Here is a 15,052-nt window from a genome sequence, read left to right as displayed (position 1 = left end):
AAAAATCCTGTTCTTCCTGCCAACGTACTTCACTTATACCAACTCCATCTAACTTTAGTCCATCCATCTCCCTTTTCAGATTCTCTAACCTACCACAACAATTCAAACTTCTAACATTCCATGCTCCGACTCACAGAACGTCAGTATGCATCTTCATGATGATTGCCCTCTCTCGTGTAGTCCCTACCCAGAGATCCGAATGGGGAACTAGTTTACCTCCAGAATATTTTACCCGGGAGGAAGCCATCATCATTACATCATTCATACAGAGAGAGCTGCATGTCCTCAAGAGTTAGTTACGGATGTAGTTTTCCGTTGATTTTAGCCGTGTAGCAGTATCAACACAGCTAAGCCATGTTGAGTATTATTACAAGGACATATCAGTCAATCATCTAGACTGCTGCCTTGCAACTTCCAAAAGGCTGCTAACCTGCTTTTGATGAACAATTTGTTAGTTTGGTCTCTCAGCATATACCCATCCGATATGGTTGCACCTGCAGCTCAGGTATCTGCTTCACTGGGACATGCAAGCCTCCCCACTGCGGTAAGGTCACATGGCTCGCAGGGGAGGTCAAAGTCAGAATAAAAGTCATATCATGTAGTATTAAACGTCCAAATATTTGCTATTAAATCCAAAATCTTCCAAATATGCAATATGCATGAATTTTCTCCAAAAAGGGCCAAAACATGCAAACATGCACGGAAAATGAACGGTTCTTTGGAATTGTTAAGCCGTAAAATGAATATTTGCAAAGTTTCAGAAGTATAACCAGCTTATTTAAAAACCTGCAATTGCATGGAAATCTAGGCTCTACTAATTACCCTTCAAACATTGTCCCAAGAGATCCCGAACGACCTTCAGTATATCCTGTCATTCTGGGCATTAAAAGACTCCTCAAAAATGAAAACCTTTTCGTCAGTGAAAACGATTCGTTGATGCCCATTTGCTGTGTGCTGTACAAGTAAACGCATTGCTTTTATGCGTCTCTGGTGCTAGATTTGTGAGGAGGTATCCTTTGTGTCGTTTGCAAGCATGTAGCCAGATGTCACCCAACAAACAAGACAGACATTTTGGATATTTTTAATTCACGGACCTCACCGACTGTCTCATTACCGGATTTCAGTGCATACGATTCACCACGGCTTTCACTAAATCCAGAGTACATATTGTAATGGCCATCCTTTCCTGGTGAGGTCTTTCATAGTTCAAGTCTCTAAGTAATGCTGGATAGTGCAGTACACAAACCTCTTTGAATTTCGAGCTTCTGGAGCATTTTGAATATTTCACCTGGTGATATGCCTACCTTACAGAGCATTAACACTGTTATACGACTTTTGTAATAGCTCCAGTCCTGGGTGAATTAATTTCATTCAGGTATTCTGCCTTTTGGCAGGTCTTTTCATGGGATGAATCTAGTATATGATAAAACTTCTTCCACTTATGCCTGTCCATAGCCAAGTTATTCACGTCTGAATATTTCTCTCCTCTTATGTTATCCAGCATTTGATATCTTTTCCTTCTTCTTCTTCTGCCTTTCACCTTTCCTTCTATTCCTTCTTTCAATAAACAGTCCCTGCTCAAACAATGTCCAATCCAGTTCATCTCTCTCCTTCTAATGATGTGCAACATAGAGTAGCTCATTCTTCTCCAACTCTTCGTAATACCTCTCCATTTTTTACCCGGTCCTCCCAATTTACTTGTTCTATTCTCCTTCATAACTACATCTCTAGTGCTTCCAATCTTCTTTCGTCTTTTTTTCGTACCGTTCAAGTCTGTGCACCACAGTGCGCAATGCTTCAGATATAACACTTGGCAAGTCTTTTCATCAAATCTTTTTTTTAGTGGCCCACAAAGTAATTTTAATTTTCTCTTGAAACTTTCTTTTGCCCATGGCAATTCTTTTCTTAACTTATGTTGTGCAGTAAATATCTTAAATGATCACATTTCCCAAATATTTAAAGTTATTATCTTGATCTATTTCTTCAACCCCTATATTAACACATTTTCTACCTTTTCCTCCAATTACCATACATTTGGTCTTCTTCTTAATTCTCATTCTATATTACAAACTCCACCTTTTCCATTTCGGCCATTTTCCCATCATGTACTGTATATTTCATTACATAATCCAATCAACTCCTTCCTTCATTATTTAACCTTTAAAACTCCATTACCCTTAGCGTATTATTTCTGCTCCACTCCAAATTAACATCTGCACTATGAACAGCTGCAGGAAGTGAACACTGCAAAACCATCTAACACAAAATATAATTATGTTACACGTTATATACTTGCAATTAGAACACAAATACATTAATCCTTGAAGTTTTTCATTGTGTGGTACTTTTCAAAACAGTTTACAGGGTGGAGACCAGGTTTTTATCAAACACGTTTTGCTGTAGTAAACTGTTTCCTTCCTTCCTACTACGTTACTTACTCCTGTTTGAACAGACAGCAGCCTCTATGTTGTTTTCCAGGTAGGTTGTTGATGACGTGCAGTTTACCATTTAAATGTCCTTCAACATCAGAAGTAGACGGTCTTCCTTGCTTTTGAACTTCATTGCGTACTTCACCAACAACCCACTGATCACCTGCTTCCGCAAGGTTTTGTGCGATGGAATGTCCATGCGATTCACGGTGCAATAATCTTTATAGAGCAAAAGTCAACTATTGCCACTTACAACAGCAAGAAGTACAATTTCCGCCACCATTTCAAGCTTTTCACTATAAAAGCATAGCTTGATGTGTAGTGGTCCAAGCGATCAACGCCTTCCATCTTTGACGTTTAACCAATAACAATTGGTTTCTCTAATTGTTCAACACAGTTTCTCTTCTTCCTGCCAATGACTGAAATTGAATTGTTTCCAGATGTTGAAAGTATCACTACTGTCCACTGTTCTAAAATATCCATTTCCATGAGCGAATATGAAGTAGAAGCTGTATTTTAATTCAATCTATATTACCAGTAAACTCTCAAACATTCAAGAATAACAGAAGTTACAGTCTTTATAATTCACGCAAACTACAGTAAACAGGGAAAGGTGTTCTAATAATAATAATAATAATAATAATAATAATAATAATAATAATAATAATAATAATAATAATAAAATATTATTAATAATAATAAAATAATAAAATAAAATAAATAAATAAAATAAATAAATAAAATATTATTATTATTATTATTATTAACAAATACACTGCAATTGGGAAATATCCCAATGGCAATGGTCACTTACACTAGTGTGATAATAAGGTAAAGTTAAAACATAATTACATAACAACAACAATAATCAATTGAATAGAAAGAAAATACCACTTAGTACTAGCTTACTACCAGTAATACCATAGCTAAACATTACAAGATGATAAAGTTAAAACCTAACTACCCAACAACACCACTACAACAATCAGAGTACAACAAGCAATTCCAAGGAAATAAAATATGACAAGAAATACTACTAGTTTAACATTCTAAATCCAGCATCATCAGATACAATTTCACACACAATTAAGTATTTCCAGTGCTTAACACTACGGCTTACAGTACTATAGGTTGAGCTTACTACTAGCTTAGCATTACAAGTGATAATAAAGTAAAGTTAAAACATAATTAAACAACAACAAGCAATTGAATGGAAAGAAAATATTACAAGAAATACTACTAAAGTCCATCCCAGCATACTTGAGAGATGGGATAAACACACTGAAGGGAGAAAGAACATTGGAAGGAGAGAGAGGGAAGGTTGGCTAAATCTGATGTACCCCACGAATCAGAAATTGTTTTCTCCTTAGTACTTATTATTCAACAGAAATAATAATCATAAACATATCATTCTTGATGTTTTAATAGAAATCACACTAGGTTTACTTAAACTTATACATGTTAATGAAGAATCCTCTTACGATATCTGAAAAAGTTAGGGGTGCAGTCTCGCAGCTACGTAACATACAGCGGTCAGCAAGACACTCAATGTCGAGATATTCTGAGCATTGTGAGTTAAAGCTTGTGTTGAGGAGTGTACATGTATAGGTTTTTATTTCATAATAGTGTTGTTTTTTTTTTTTTTTTGCTAGGGGCTTTACGTCGCACCGACACAGATAGGTCTTATGGCGACGATGGGATAGGAAAGGCCTAGGAGTTGGAAGGAAGCGGCCGTGGCCTTAATTAAGGTACAGCCCCAGCATTTGCCTGGTGTGAAAATGGGAAACCACGGAAAACCATTTTCAGGGCTGCCGATAGTGGGATTCGAACCTACTATCTCCCGGATGCAAGCTCACAGCCGCGCGCCTCTACGCGCACGGTAATAGTGTTGTATAGCGTAGTTTAGTGTAGTGCAGTGTGAACTTGTTTCATTTTACTGTATACATATTTAGCATTATTATAAATCTGTGACAATTATTATGCAACGGCTGAGCCTGGTACTTCTATAATTAAGCACCGGAAGGGACAACCACTGACCAGTGGTGAAAAGAAATGCGCTTTAAATATATTTACTAAGTTTTGCGTTTGAATATATTTACAAAGTTTTGCGAAGACTACCCAGAACATACTCTAGATAAAGTAACAGCTTTAGCTGCAAGTGCTTCAGGTATTTCTAAGGCAAGGAGTGAAGTAAAAACTAGTGGGAAGGTGGTGACACCGAAAAAAAAAAAAGAGAAAAAGAATAAAACCTCTCTGAAAGTGAAACAACTGACTGAAAAGTATGACAATTCCACAAAGGATGGCATTCGCAAGAAATTTCACAATTTTTTTTTCAGGAATGAAATACCCACAATGAACAAAATTTTATCTTCGGTGAATAGGGACGATGATTTGCCTAATTTCTCTCACTCAACTCGGTATAGGCTTCTAAAAAATAATGAATTTTAAGTTCATTGCATGAAATCGTCAGTGGACATTGAGAAGGACATAATAGTGTTGTGGAGGCGAAAGTATTTGCGGCAAATAATGAAGTTTCGCGAGGATTCTAGGCCTATTTACTATCTTGATGAGACGTGAGTAAATGCGGGTCACACTACGTCAAAAGTGTCTGGCAAGTAAGCGTTTCTCGAGGGATTATCGGGTGGTTTAAGAAATAACTCCGGAAAGGGAAAGAAACTCATTCTTCTTCACACTGGGAATGAAAATAGGTTCGTTGACGGAGGACTGCTCCTATTCGAATCAAAATCCATAAAAGATTACCATGAGGAGATGGACGATACTGTGTTTGAAAAGTGGTTCAAACTAGAAAATAATGCTGTGATTGTGTTACATAACGCCCCTTATCACTCTGTTAAGGTTGAGAGATTGCCTAACAAATCTCGGACTAAAGCAAACATACAAAAGTGGTTGGAAATGAAAGGCATTCACTATGAAGCAAAGAGCGTAAAATTTGTCCTTAATTCCTCCACACATTCGCGGTGCTTGTAATGAGTACCGCTTAAATAGAGCCGCTATAGAATCTGGAAGACAAGTTCTGAGATTGCCTTCCATCATTGCTCTTTAAATTCTATAGGACTTGTGTGAAGCCAGATTGAAGGACACATGGCACGGAATAACGTAAAGTTTATGATTGGTGAAGTGAGAGCACTGCTGATGAATGGGTTGCAATATGTCATGCCAGATCTGTGGAAGTCATGTGTCCAACATGTAATCAATGTTGAGTAAGCCAATATATGGAAACTCGATGACCTTGCAAAGGATGTCACGGAACCCTTTGTCGTCAACCTGGGTGACGACACCGACTGATGACACTATGCAAGGGATTGAAGCCATTGTAGACAGTGACAAACCAGTGGTCGTAGGCCCGCTTGTATTAACGATCTTATGTTCAAGTTGCTTTTGTGTTCTTTGAAGCAGACATGCCCAGAGGATCTTGTAACTTGTAGGAGGGAAATCCCTCTGTAGTTTTTCAGATCTGACCTGTCACCTTTCTTGTCTTCAGGTAGCTTTTCTGTTTTCCAAATGTTTATGACAATTTGTGCAAGTTCCTCAAGTGTGTCTGGTCCTAGATTCTTTAGTAGTTCCTCTATGATTCCATCTTCTGCTCATCTTATAATAATAATAATAATAATAATAATAATAATAATAATAATAATAATAATAATAATAATAATAATGAAAGTGGTTTCTGAATAGACTTTTGCATTATTTGGAGGAAGGCAGAAGCCTATACCTAATGTACAATGAAGCATATCATTCTGTTGAATTGAGCAAAATACCCAATGCCCCCACAAGGAAGCACTAAAAATAAAATGCCTAAAATTAAAATACAGTGTCATTCAACTAGCTAGGGCAGGGGGCATGGCATAAAGAAAGGTTAATAAACTGGATACCTAGTTGGATGCACGCCAATGACAGAGCAGCGGTTGTCAAACACATCGCATTCTATGCTTGGTAGGGGATAAAAGAGGACATCACTGAGATAATTTCCAGATTTCAAGTTCGTAAGTATTTAAACATAAATAAATATAAATGTTTATAAATTTCTAAATATTTGAGTACGATCTGATAGAATCTGATGATGCTTTTCAAGAACAAAGCAAGTCATTCTATTTTAATTAAGGTTTCTTTTAAAGTATAATACTGTCACCATATATATATATATATATTTTTCAGGTAGTTTACTAATTTATTACTCAAAACTGGTTTCAGCAAACTGAAGAACCTAACTGTTAAAAATTAAGTGAGACAAAACTGAATAGAGATGGCTTCAGATATTACAAAAAAATTAATGTATAGGACTGTGTCAATCTACTTACACAATTGTTCTTCTTCATAAGTTTTCCTAGCATATCATCCAACTTGCTTTTCTGCTTGTTCTTTGAGGGCATTGAGAAATCTTGAACTTCATTCATGATATCCTTTCCAGCTTTAGATATTTCAGGAGTGTTCATTTTGGGCAAACTCGACGAAAGATCTATTGGGGTAAGTGTACTTGATGTGCCGGGTATGACAGTGGTGCCTCCTGTTTTTGCACCAGTGTGATACTTCAAATCAAATGGTAGGGACAGCACACGTGTTCCCTGTTGGTGCGCAGGAGGTGGCTGAAGGTTAACAGGTGCAACAGGTGTTGATCTCCTAGAAAATATCATCCCAGAATTACATCCAGAGCACTTACAAAAGAATAAAACAGCATATTACATAAGGATGATACTACTAAAAGAGTATTACCTTGACTCCTCAGACAGTGACTCGTCATTTAATTCCCAGTGTGAAGGGGACGGTTTGGTCATGTGTGCAGGTTGCTGACTAGTATTACTAGCGCTGCTATTAAGCAGGGCATGTAATTTGGCTGAAACAAACATAATGCTTCATAAAATTATGGTATGATGTATTCAAGCAGCTAAGTTTAAATCCATTCACTCCAAGCATGTAACTCTCATCAGTTGGAAACTGCACCTCGCCAAGGTACTGGCAAGCTAGTACATCCTTCTGACACAACTGCAGACTGTAATGTGAAAAGCCAAATGCAATGCAGATGTTCGAGCAAAGATATAGGCTATCTTCCTACTTGCTATATATGCCCTCCTTGGGGTCCATTATCTTGGTGGAATGATGAAGTAAGGTAAGCTTATAAATGCAAAAAGAAGGCAGATCAAAAATGACTCCAAACAAGAACTTGTGTAGATGAAAGAAACTGAGAAATAGATAATTAATTGCAGTTAAAAAAGAAAGTTATGGTAAGATTTTTAGAAAGGCTAGGTCAAACAGAGGACAATCTTTCTGGACTGTAATAAATAATCTTAGAAAGGGAGATAAAAGAGAAATGAATAGAATTTGGAGTAGGTAGAGGAGGTTACAACAAAAGGCAAGCAGAAACAAGTACTAGCATATTTAGATTGATGCTTTCATGACCTCTGCTAACAGTGCGGTTCGAACTTACTATATCCCAAATGTAAGCTCACAGCTGCGCACCCTTAACAGCATGGCTAACTTGCTCGGCAGATCAGTTACAATTTCTTGATAATTCTTGACAACTCCAGTAACAAGATGGTCATCTTACTGACAACTTCTGCTATTGAACTTTATATCGATAATTCGTTTCAAACTTAGGCCTACTCTAACTGCTTCCCAATCTTTTCAGCCTTTACAAACCTTACCATTAAATCAATCAACAATCCATTCATGCATATGGCCTATTTATGTACGGAGGCTTTTACTTGTAAAATTATGTGCTTTGTGAGAAGGGGAAGTGCATTCTTCAGAAATAACAAGATAAATGGCATCATTTTCCATTGCAGCTTTCAATGCAAGAAATCTGAAATATTGAGAGATAACCATCTTGTGCAGGCATGTTTCAAGATTTTGTGGCTTTTGAGCAAGTCCACTCATTTCCTAAGCTATCTTCCATTGCCGTGTTCCCAGTGTTTTAGTTCCGGGCAGCTAAGTGAAGTAGGTGACCAACAGTCTCACATAATTATTGAAGGATTCAGCTATTTCAAAGATGTTGACACTCCCTTAAATTTATGCACCATTGGATTAATTTCTTTATACAACACCTGAAATATTCCTTCCCCAACATTTATTATTTAATTAGCGTATGACGCTACACTTGACAATCGACTATGTACAAGTTCTTGACATGCACAAAAAAAAGATATACAAATGACTTTAGAGGTAGTAGTAAGGGTGTAAGGAAGTCTCCGGTAAGACCCCAACTAGAGTATGATTCCAGTGTATCGGACCCTCACCAGGATTACTTGATTCAAGAACTGGAAAAAATCAAAGGAAAAGCAGCTTGATTTGTTTTTGGCGATTTTTGACACAAGAGTAGCGTTACAAAAATGTTGCAAAGTTTGGGCTGGGAAGACTTGGGAGAAAGAAGACCAGCTGCTCCATTAAGTGGTATGTTCCGAGCTGTCAGTGGAGAGTGTCGTACGTATGACGCTGTAACTGGTGTAAAACCTTCAATGAGTATGTTTAATATATTCTAATTATAGTTCATTTAATGCTAAATTATCTTTTGTTAAGTGATAAACATGACTAGTATAAGGGATCTCTGTAAATATGTAGTATAAAATTGTATAACCTCAAATACGTATTGTTTAACCTCAAAGTCTATATGGTCGAAACCGGTAGAAAATTCCACAATGTTCATATGTTAGACTTATTGTACTATAATTTGGTGTATATGAAGGGTTCTGGAAACTTACTGTAAGGTTTTATTATTTTATTATTTAATTTATACAAGGAAGTGAACGTGTTCTCGTGTGATATTTATTTAAGTCAAATAAAATCGCAACGTAGAACGATAAGAGATGGCATGGAATAGGTTTGAGTGGTGTCTTTAAAAGTAGGAAAGATAAAGTCGAAATTCAAGAGGACAAATTGGGGCAATATTCAATCATAGGAAGGGGAGTTAGGGATGGGAATAACTCCCTAAATGCAGATCAGTAGTGGTTGATAAGATTATTCTGCAGCTTTCTAGTTTTAAAGTATTTGATTGCAGGGTTTGAGGACCAGGCAATTCAGTTACTTCGTGGGCGAAAAACTGTAAAATGTTAGAAGCCAGGATTTCTAACTGATCAACATTCCCAGTCTGAATAATAATAATAATAATAATAATAATAATAATAATAATAATGGCGTGTTGCCTCCAGAGAGGCCTGGTGCAGATCTTTTGATCTGACTCCCGTAGGTGACCCACGCGCTGTGATGAGGATGAAATGTTGATGAAGATGGCACATACACCCAGTCCTCGTGTCAGGGGAATTAACCAATTATGGTTAAAATTCCTGACCTTGCTGGGAATTGAACCCGGAACTCTGTGACCACGGAACTCTGTGACCAAAGACCAGCAAGCTAACCATTTAGCCATGGAGCCAGACAGTCTGCATAATAATAAAGATTTTGTTTTTCCACTCCTCCATTACAATAGCAGTTTCGTTTGGCATATCTTCGACAACTGGATTACTCTGTATTGGTTCTATACGCCTGTCAATGTTTCTATTCACAGCGGTTTGGATTATGGAATTAGAATTACAAGGGACTGTGTTGTTGATGGCATACCGCATAGATATGGTATTTCTCCTGCTTTTGGGATGAGCTTTGCCGATGTGAATGTTAACACCTAAAAACGATTTACATAGTTTAGCACAAATAGAGCCTAGTATTTCTAGGTCAGACTGTGTATTATTAGGACTGGAAATTCTTTATCAAACCTATGCCCGATGATGAAATGAAGATTTGTAACCAAAAAGGTCTTCTCACTAACTGATTTAGAATGGTCGTAATTGTGTTCAGATCAGTCTATAATTTTAGTGCTTGAGTGATGACCTGATACAAACGTTGACTGTATGTATGAAAAGATGTGAGACATAATGATGGTAACAGCCATTTAAAGTGCAATTGGTTCAAGTTCTGCAAGATGGTGATACTGTCACGCTTAATTGTAATTTCTCTCTGAAAACTAGCGAGCAGAATAATGTATCAGCAAAGCTGAATATTAATGAACAAGATGGAAGTAGCCTTTCACACAAACTCGAATCTATAGATTTTACAATGTGTCATAGAAAATTACCACTGAGACTAAAGACAACATTGTTAGGAAAAACTTTAAAACGGTCCACCTTTTCAATACAAAAATCTTGCCTATTTCCCACATTTTGGCTGATGATGACGCAAACACAGCGTCGAAACTAGTTCCAAGTGCAAATACATGTTATAAATAAATATAACATTTTTGTATTGAAAAGGTGGACCGTTTTAAAGTTTTTCCTAACATCCTTTCTCAGTTCAATACGGACAAAATGAAATTCCTATGTTTAAATAAAGACAACATTGTCGCTCACGCAAAACACATTATTATGCTTCTTATCTATGAAAACACCTATTTGGTGAGAACGCATTTGTTGTTTCATGCTGTGTGAAGTTGTGTGACTGAAAGAGCTGCACCGTCTCAGGACGAGAGCACTTACTATTTATTTGTACCAAAATTTTTGAAATATTTTCACCAGGAAACGATAATTCAGGGAGACAAATTGAAGCAACAAGCAGCACCTCCAACTAGAAGATGTAGAATCAAAGATTGGTCACTCCATATCTTTGGGATATAAGGGCTTATTTTTTTGTGGAATTACTCAGAAAAATGTAACCAAAAAGCTTTTCAGTTTGTCGAACACACGAGTTAAATATTGCACTATAACATAGCTGTAAAAAAAAAAAAAATCCCACATTATTAACCTTTTAAGTGCTGAGTTACCAGTTTACTGTTTTACTGTTTGGTACCTCAGTGCTGAGGTTTTTCATTCGTCTATAAATTTTTTTGTAGAAGCCTCAATTTTTAACTTATCAGTGGGGAGATTAGCTTAAAATGTTTATAAATGTTGGTTGTTGATAAATCTAAATAAAAATGGAAAATCCTACACTTATGTTCAACAATATTCTGAGAGAAAACAAAATTACAGTTATGTGCCCATGCGTGCATTTTCTTTATACAAAGTAAAGAGCCCAAAATAATATTTCCTTAAATCTGTCGGCAACTTATACATGTAACTTCTTAGAAGTATGTAAGTTGATATTTTAAAATACTTTCCAAACCTGGAATGTGGTGATAGTTAAATGTTTTCTACTGGTTGTTTGTGATGCCGATTTGTTCAACTATCTGCACAGATGAACAACTTCACAGACGTCTACAAAAAGCTCTGTAAGTTACTTCTCTGATGAGTTAGTTCTACATAATGCCCTGTCAGAGATCAAATTTGAACTTGAAAGTGAATCCGGAAAAAAAAAAAAAATTTCTCGCGCACTGTCTATAGATGGGCGTAGCACTGCTGGACCGGCCCCGTCAGCCCGTCTATAAGCGGGCGTAGCACTCATCCGGTTAAACAAGGAATAAAAATAAACACTATTAAACAAAGGTTCTTTGCTCTCTGGTACAATAATAATTGTATGGCCTCAGCTACCGTGTGCAGACATTTCAATTTGACGCCATCTGGCTGTCTGCTCGTCAATTTCAACGTTCCGTTTTACTCTAGGCCCCCACTAGATGGCAGACCGAGTAAACCGAAACTCTCTTGGGGGTCTATGGCTGAGATTTAATGAATTTTGTCGGGTAAACACCAAATGTGTCACTAGAAATCTTTTACATGCCGACATCGTACGACATGGAGTGTCGAATGGACTTTTTTCCGCCCTTCAAAAATCCGACTACCTCTACCGGGTTTGAACCCGCTATCTTGGGATCCGGAGGCCAACACTCTACTGCTGATCCACAGAGGCAGCTACTCTGGTACAAACTGAGTGGGATTAATAGCAGCACGGTAGTCAGATTGTGGATATAAAGGCGAATTTGGGAATCACTCATCGGATAAAACTCTGATGGTGGCAATGTGAGGCGAATGGAGGAGGTTAGGTTACCTGGCCATGGAGGGTAAGAAAAGCAGGAAATTGAAGTGATAATGGTTAGACTCAGTTAACTAGTTCCTGTCTTTGGATCTATGTTATCATCATACATAGCGTATTCAGTGAATTAAGAAACTGAGGTGAATTTTAAAATTTCAACAATATGTCTCCCACAGAAACCCTATCACCACAAATCACTTTTTAAAAGGGCCATCTTTGGCTCCCAGCAGGTGTTAAGGGGTTCCAAGCTTTTCCATAGTCAATGAATAAAACTCATCTATGCTATTTGCTGAACAAAAAAAGTATAGTAGAAGTCTGTTAAAGCGATAATTCATACTGGCGAGAAATTTACTTGCTATAACAGATTGTCGATATATCCGATTTTTTGTAAAAGCCGGGGAAAATCCCATACATGTTAACCTCGGTAACACGATAACCTCCTCGCTACAAAATTACACATGAACAGCCTTTCTGAAATTTAACTAGAAGTGAGAAAATACAAACTAACATCTGAATCAGTGAACTCTATCTTGAGGTGTATCACATTCTTACTTAATTTCAGTGTAAGGGGCAAGGGTGTATTCTGCCCGAAGGCAGGTCCGAACCTCCGCAGAGGTGTGCCTGAGCTGAAGTTTATGTACGGTAGGGTGGCCAGTTCCTTTCCGGTCCTCCATTCTCTTACCCTCCACCAACAGTGCGTGGCAACCCACCCAAATCTTGACCACGCCCAATGTTGCTTAACTTCGGAGATCTCACAGGATCCCATGTCTCAACACGGCCAAGGCCGTTGGCTTAATTTCAGTGTAGAGTACTAAAATTAAGCAATCGTTTACTTAGCCTTTATTATTATTATTATTTCTAACGAGTTAACAACTGCTCTCGACCATGTTATTTACATATATAAAAAAAACATGTTCACTTCTTTCATTTCTAATTTTCTTTACGGAACAGCAGTTGACGGGTATTACTAAATGACTCCGACATCACCTTTGAATGTTGACGCGAGAGCTCGCAAGTGCACATAGTGAGAAAATGAAACTAAAGGTTCCATTTTATGGCAAATGCTTCAGTCTTCTTATTCAAACAGCGTCGCCTAACCTAACCATACTATATGCATCATGAAAACATATTTCAAGTGCCGGTAGAGAAACGATAACATTCTCGCTATAAATTTATACGGTAATAGCCTTTCCAAAATTTAACCAGATGCAAGAAAGTATAAAACTAACCTCTGAAATCAATGCGGCACTCTGTCATATCTTGAGCTGCAACCCATTCTTACTTAATTGCAGTATTTAGCATTAAAATTAAGCAATCTTTTACTTCAGGTTTTATATTCTGAGTTAACAACTGCTATCGGACACGTAATTTACACATTTATTACGAAAACACATTATCCTCTTTCACTTCCATTTTTCTTTACGGAACAGCAGTCGACGGGTATTACTAACTGACTGCGACATCGCCTTGGAATGTCGACGAGAGAGCTGGCTAGTGGGCATAGCGAGAAAACGATAATGAAGATGATCGATCGCATGCAAAATAAAGGCTGGGTGCATAAATGTCTGCAATGGAAAAAAACTGCGTGTGCTTAATTGCTCGTAATAACGGATGTGTCAGAGATAGGGCCCTTGCTTTAACCGAAGGATAAGACACAGTTTAATATAGGAATTTTGAAGGATCAGACAATAACTGTCGTTATATAACAGGGTTCTTGTTATATGCTATACTCATTATAGCGGACTTTGACTGTAATAGGAATACTGCAAGTATTTCCTTTTATTACCCTGTGACATATAACTACTTTCTAAGAAAAGTGATCTTCAAACTAAATGTAAGCTTTCAGCAAGTTGTAAGCATTAACAAGACACATAATATTCTCACACTTTTTAGCTCACGGACCACAACCGATTCCATGCCATATTACTGTGCATACATACCACTGTTACATTAAAAAAAAAAAAAGTGCCTGTCCATTTCTGAGCCAGTCCTAGAGTAAATGAAGAGTTGGACAATGTGATACATTAACCTCTGCAACATTTAATCTCAGGGAGGATTTCAACAATCTTGTCCACCAACTTCCATTCCTTATGCAGTATATACTAGTAACAAGATTTTCACAACTGCCCCATTTTATCATGATAGCTAAACTACAAACAGCATATCTCTTCTAGCTCCCTCTGTGGATCAGTGGTAGACCACGGGTCTCCGTATTTCAAAACTGTGGGTTTAAACCCGGCAGAGGTAGAAGGATTTTTGTAAGGCAGAAAAATCTCCATTTGGCACTTCATGTCCGACAACACCGGCATGCAATAGATCTCAGTGACACATTAACCCGACAAAATTAATTAAAAGTGAACAGAAAATTATTCAAGCAAATTCACCACCATCTGTTAGAGTAAAACGGAAAGTCTAAATTGACACACATGCAACATACATGGCATCATATCAAAATGCCTGCACACAGTAGATGAGGCCATACAATCATCATCATCATCATCATCATCATCATCATCATCATCACCACCACCACCACCACCACCACCACCTGAACATCTGCAGCTAAACTAGTATCAAAAGAAGAGATACTCATTAGGAAAAGATGCTGAAATTGACTATGAGATGCAGTTACTGACAAGTTTCAACAGTATGACAAAACTAAATTTGAATTAAACTATACAAGGGTGACAGGCAAAAAGGAAAGTTTGAAGCATCTTATA

General features: G+C 37.4%; 1 protein-coding gene across 5 annotated transcripts in view; it reads right to left on the bottom strand.

Annotated features, from left to right (window-relative positions):
* The window catches only part of LOC136877494 (chromodomain-helicase-DNA-binding protein 6), a 703,291-nt gene that overhangs the window by 60,792 nt on the left and 627,447 nt on the right, over window positions 1-15,052 (bottom strand). For all 5 annotated transcript variants that reach the window (XM_067151592.2, XM_067151593.2, XM_067151595.2 and 2 more), the window contains 2 exons: window positions 7,161-7,281; window positions 6,749-7,067 (listed from right to left, as the gene is read on the bottom strand). In XM_067151592.2, the coding sequence (XP_067007693.2) occupies window positions 6,749-7,067; window positions 7,161-7,281 (440 nt within the window). The remainder of the gene's footprint in view (window positions 1-6,748; window positions 7,068-7,160; window positions 7,282-15,052) is intronic.

Source organism: Anabrus simplex, chromosome 7, assembly GCF_040414725.1.
Source record: "Anabrus simplex isolate iqAnaSimp1 chromosome 7, ASM4041472v1, whole genome shotgun sequence".
Taxonomy (NCBI): Eukaryota; Metazoa; Arthropoda; class Insecta; order Orthoptera; family Tettigoniidae; genus Anabrus; species Anabrus simplex.
This window is presented reverse-complemented; position numbering and strand designations above follow the sequence as displayed.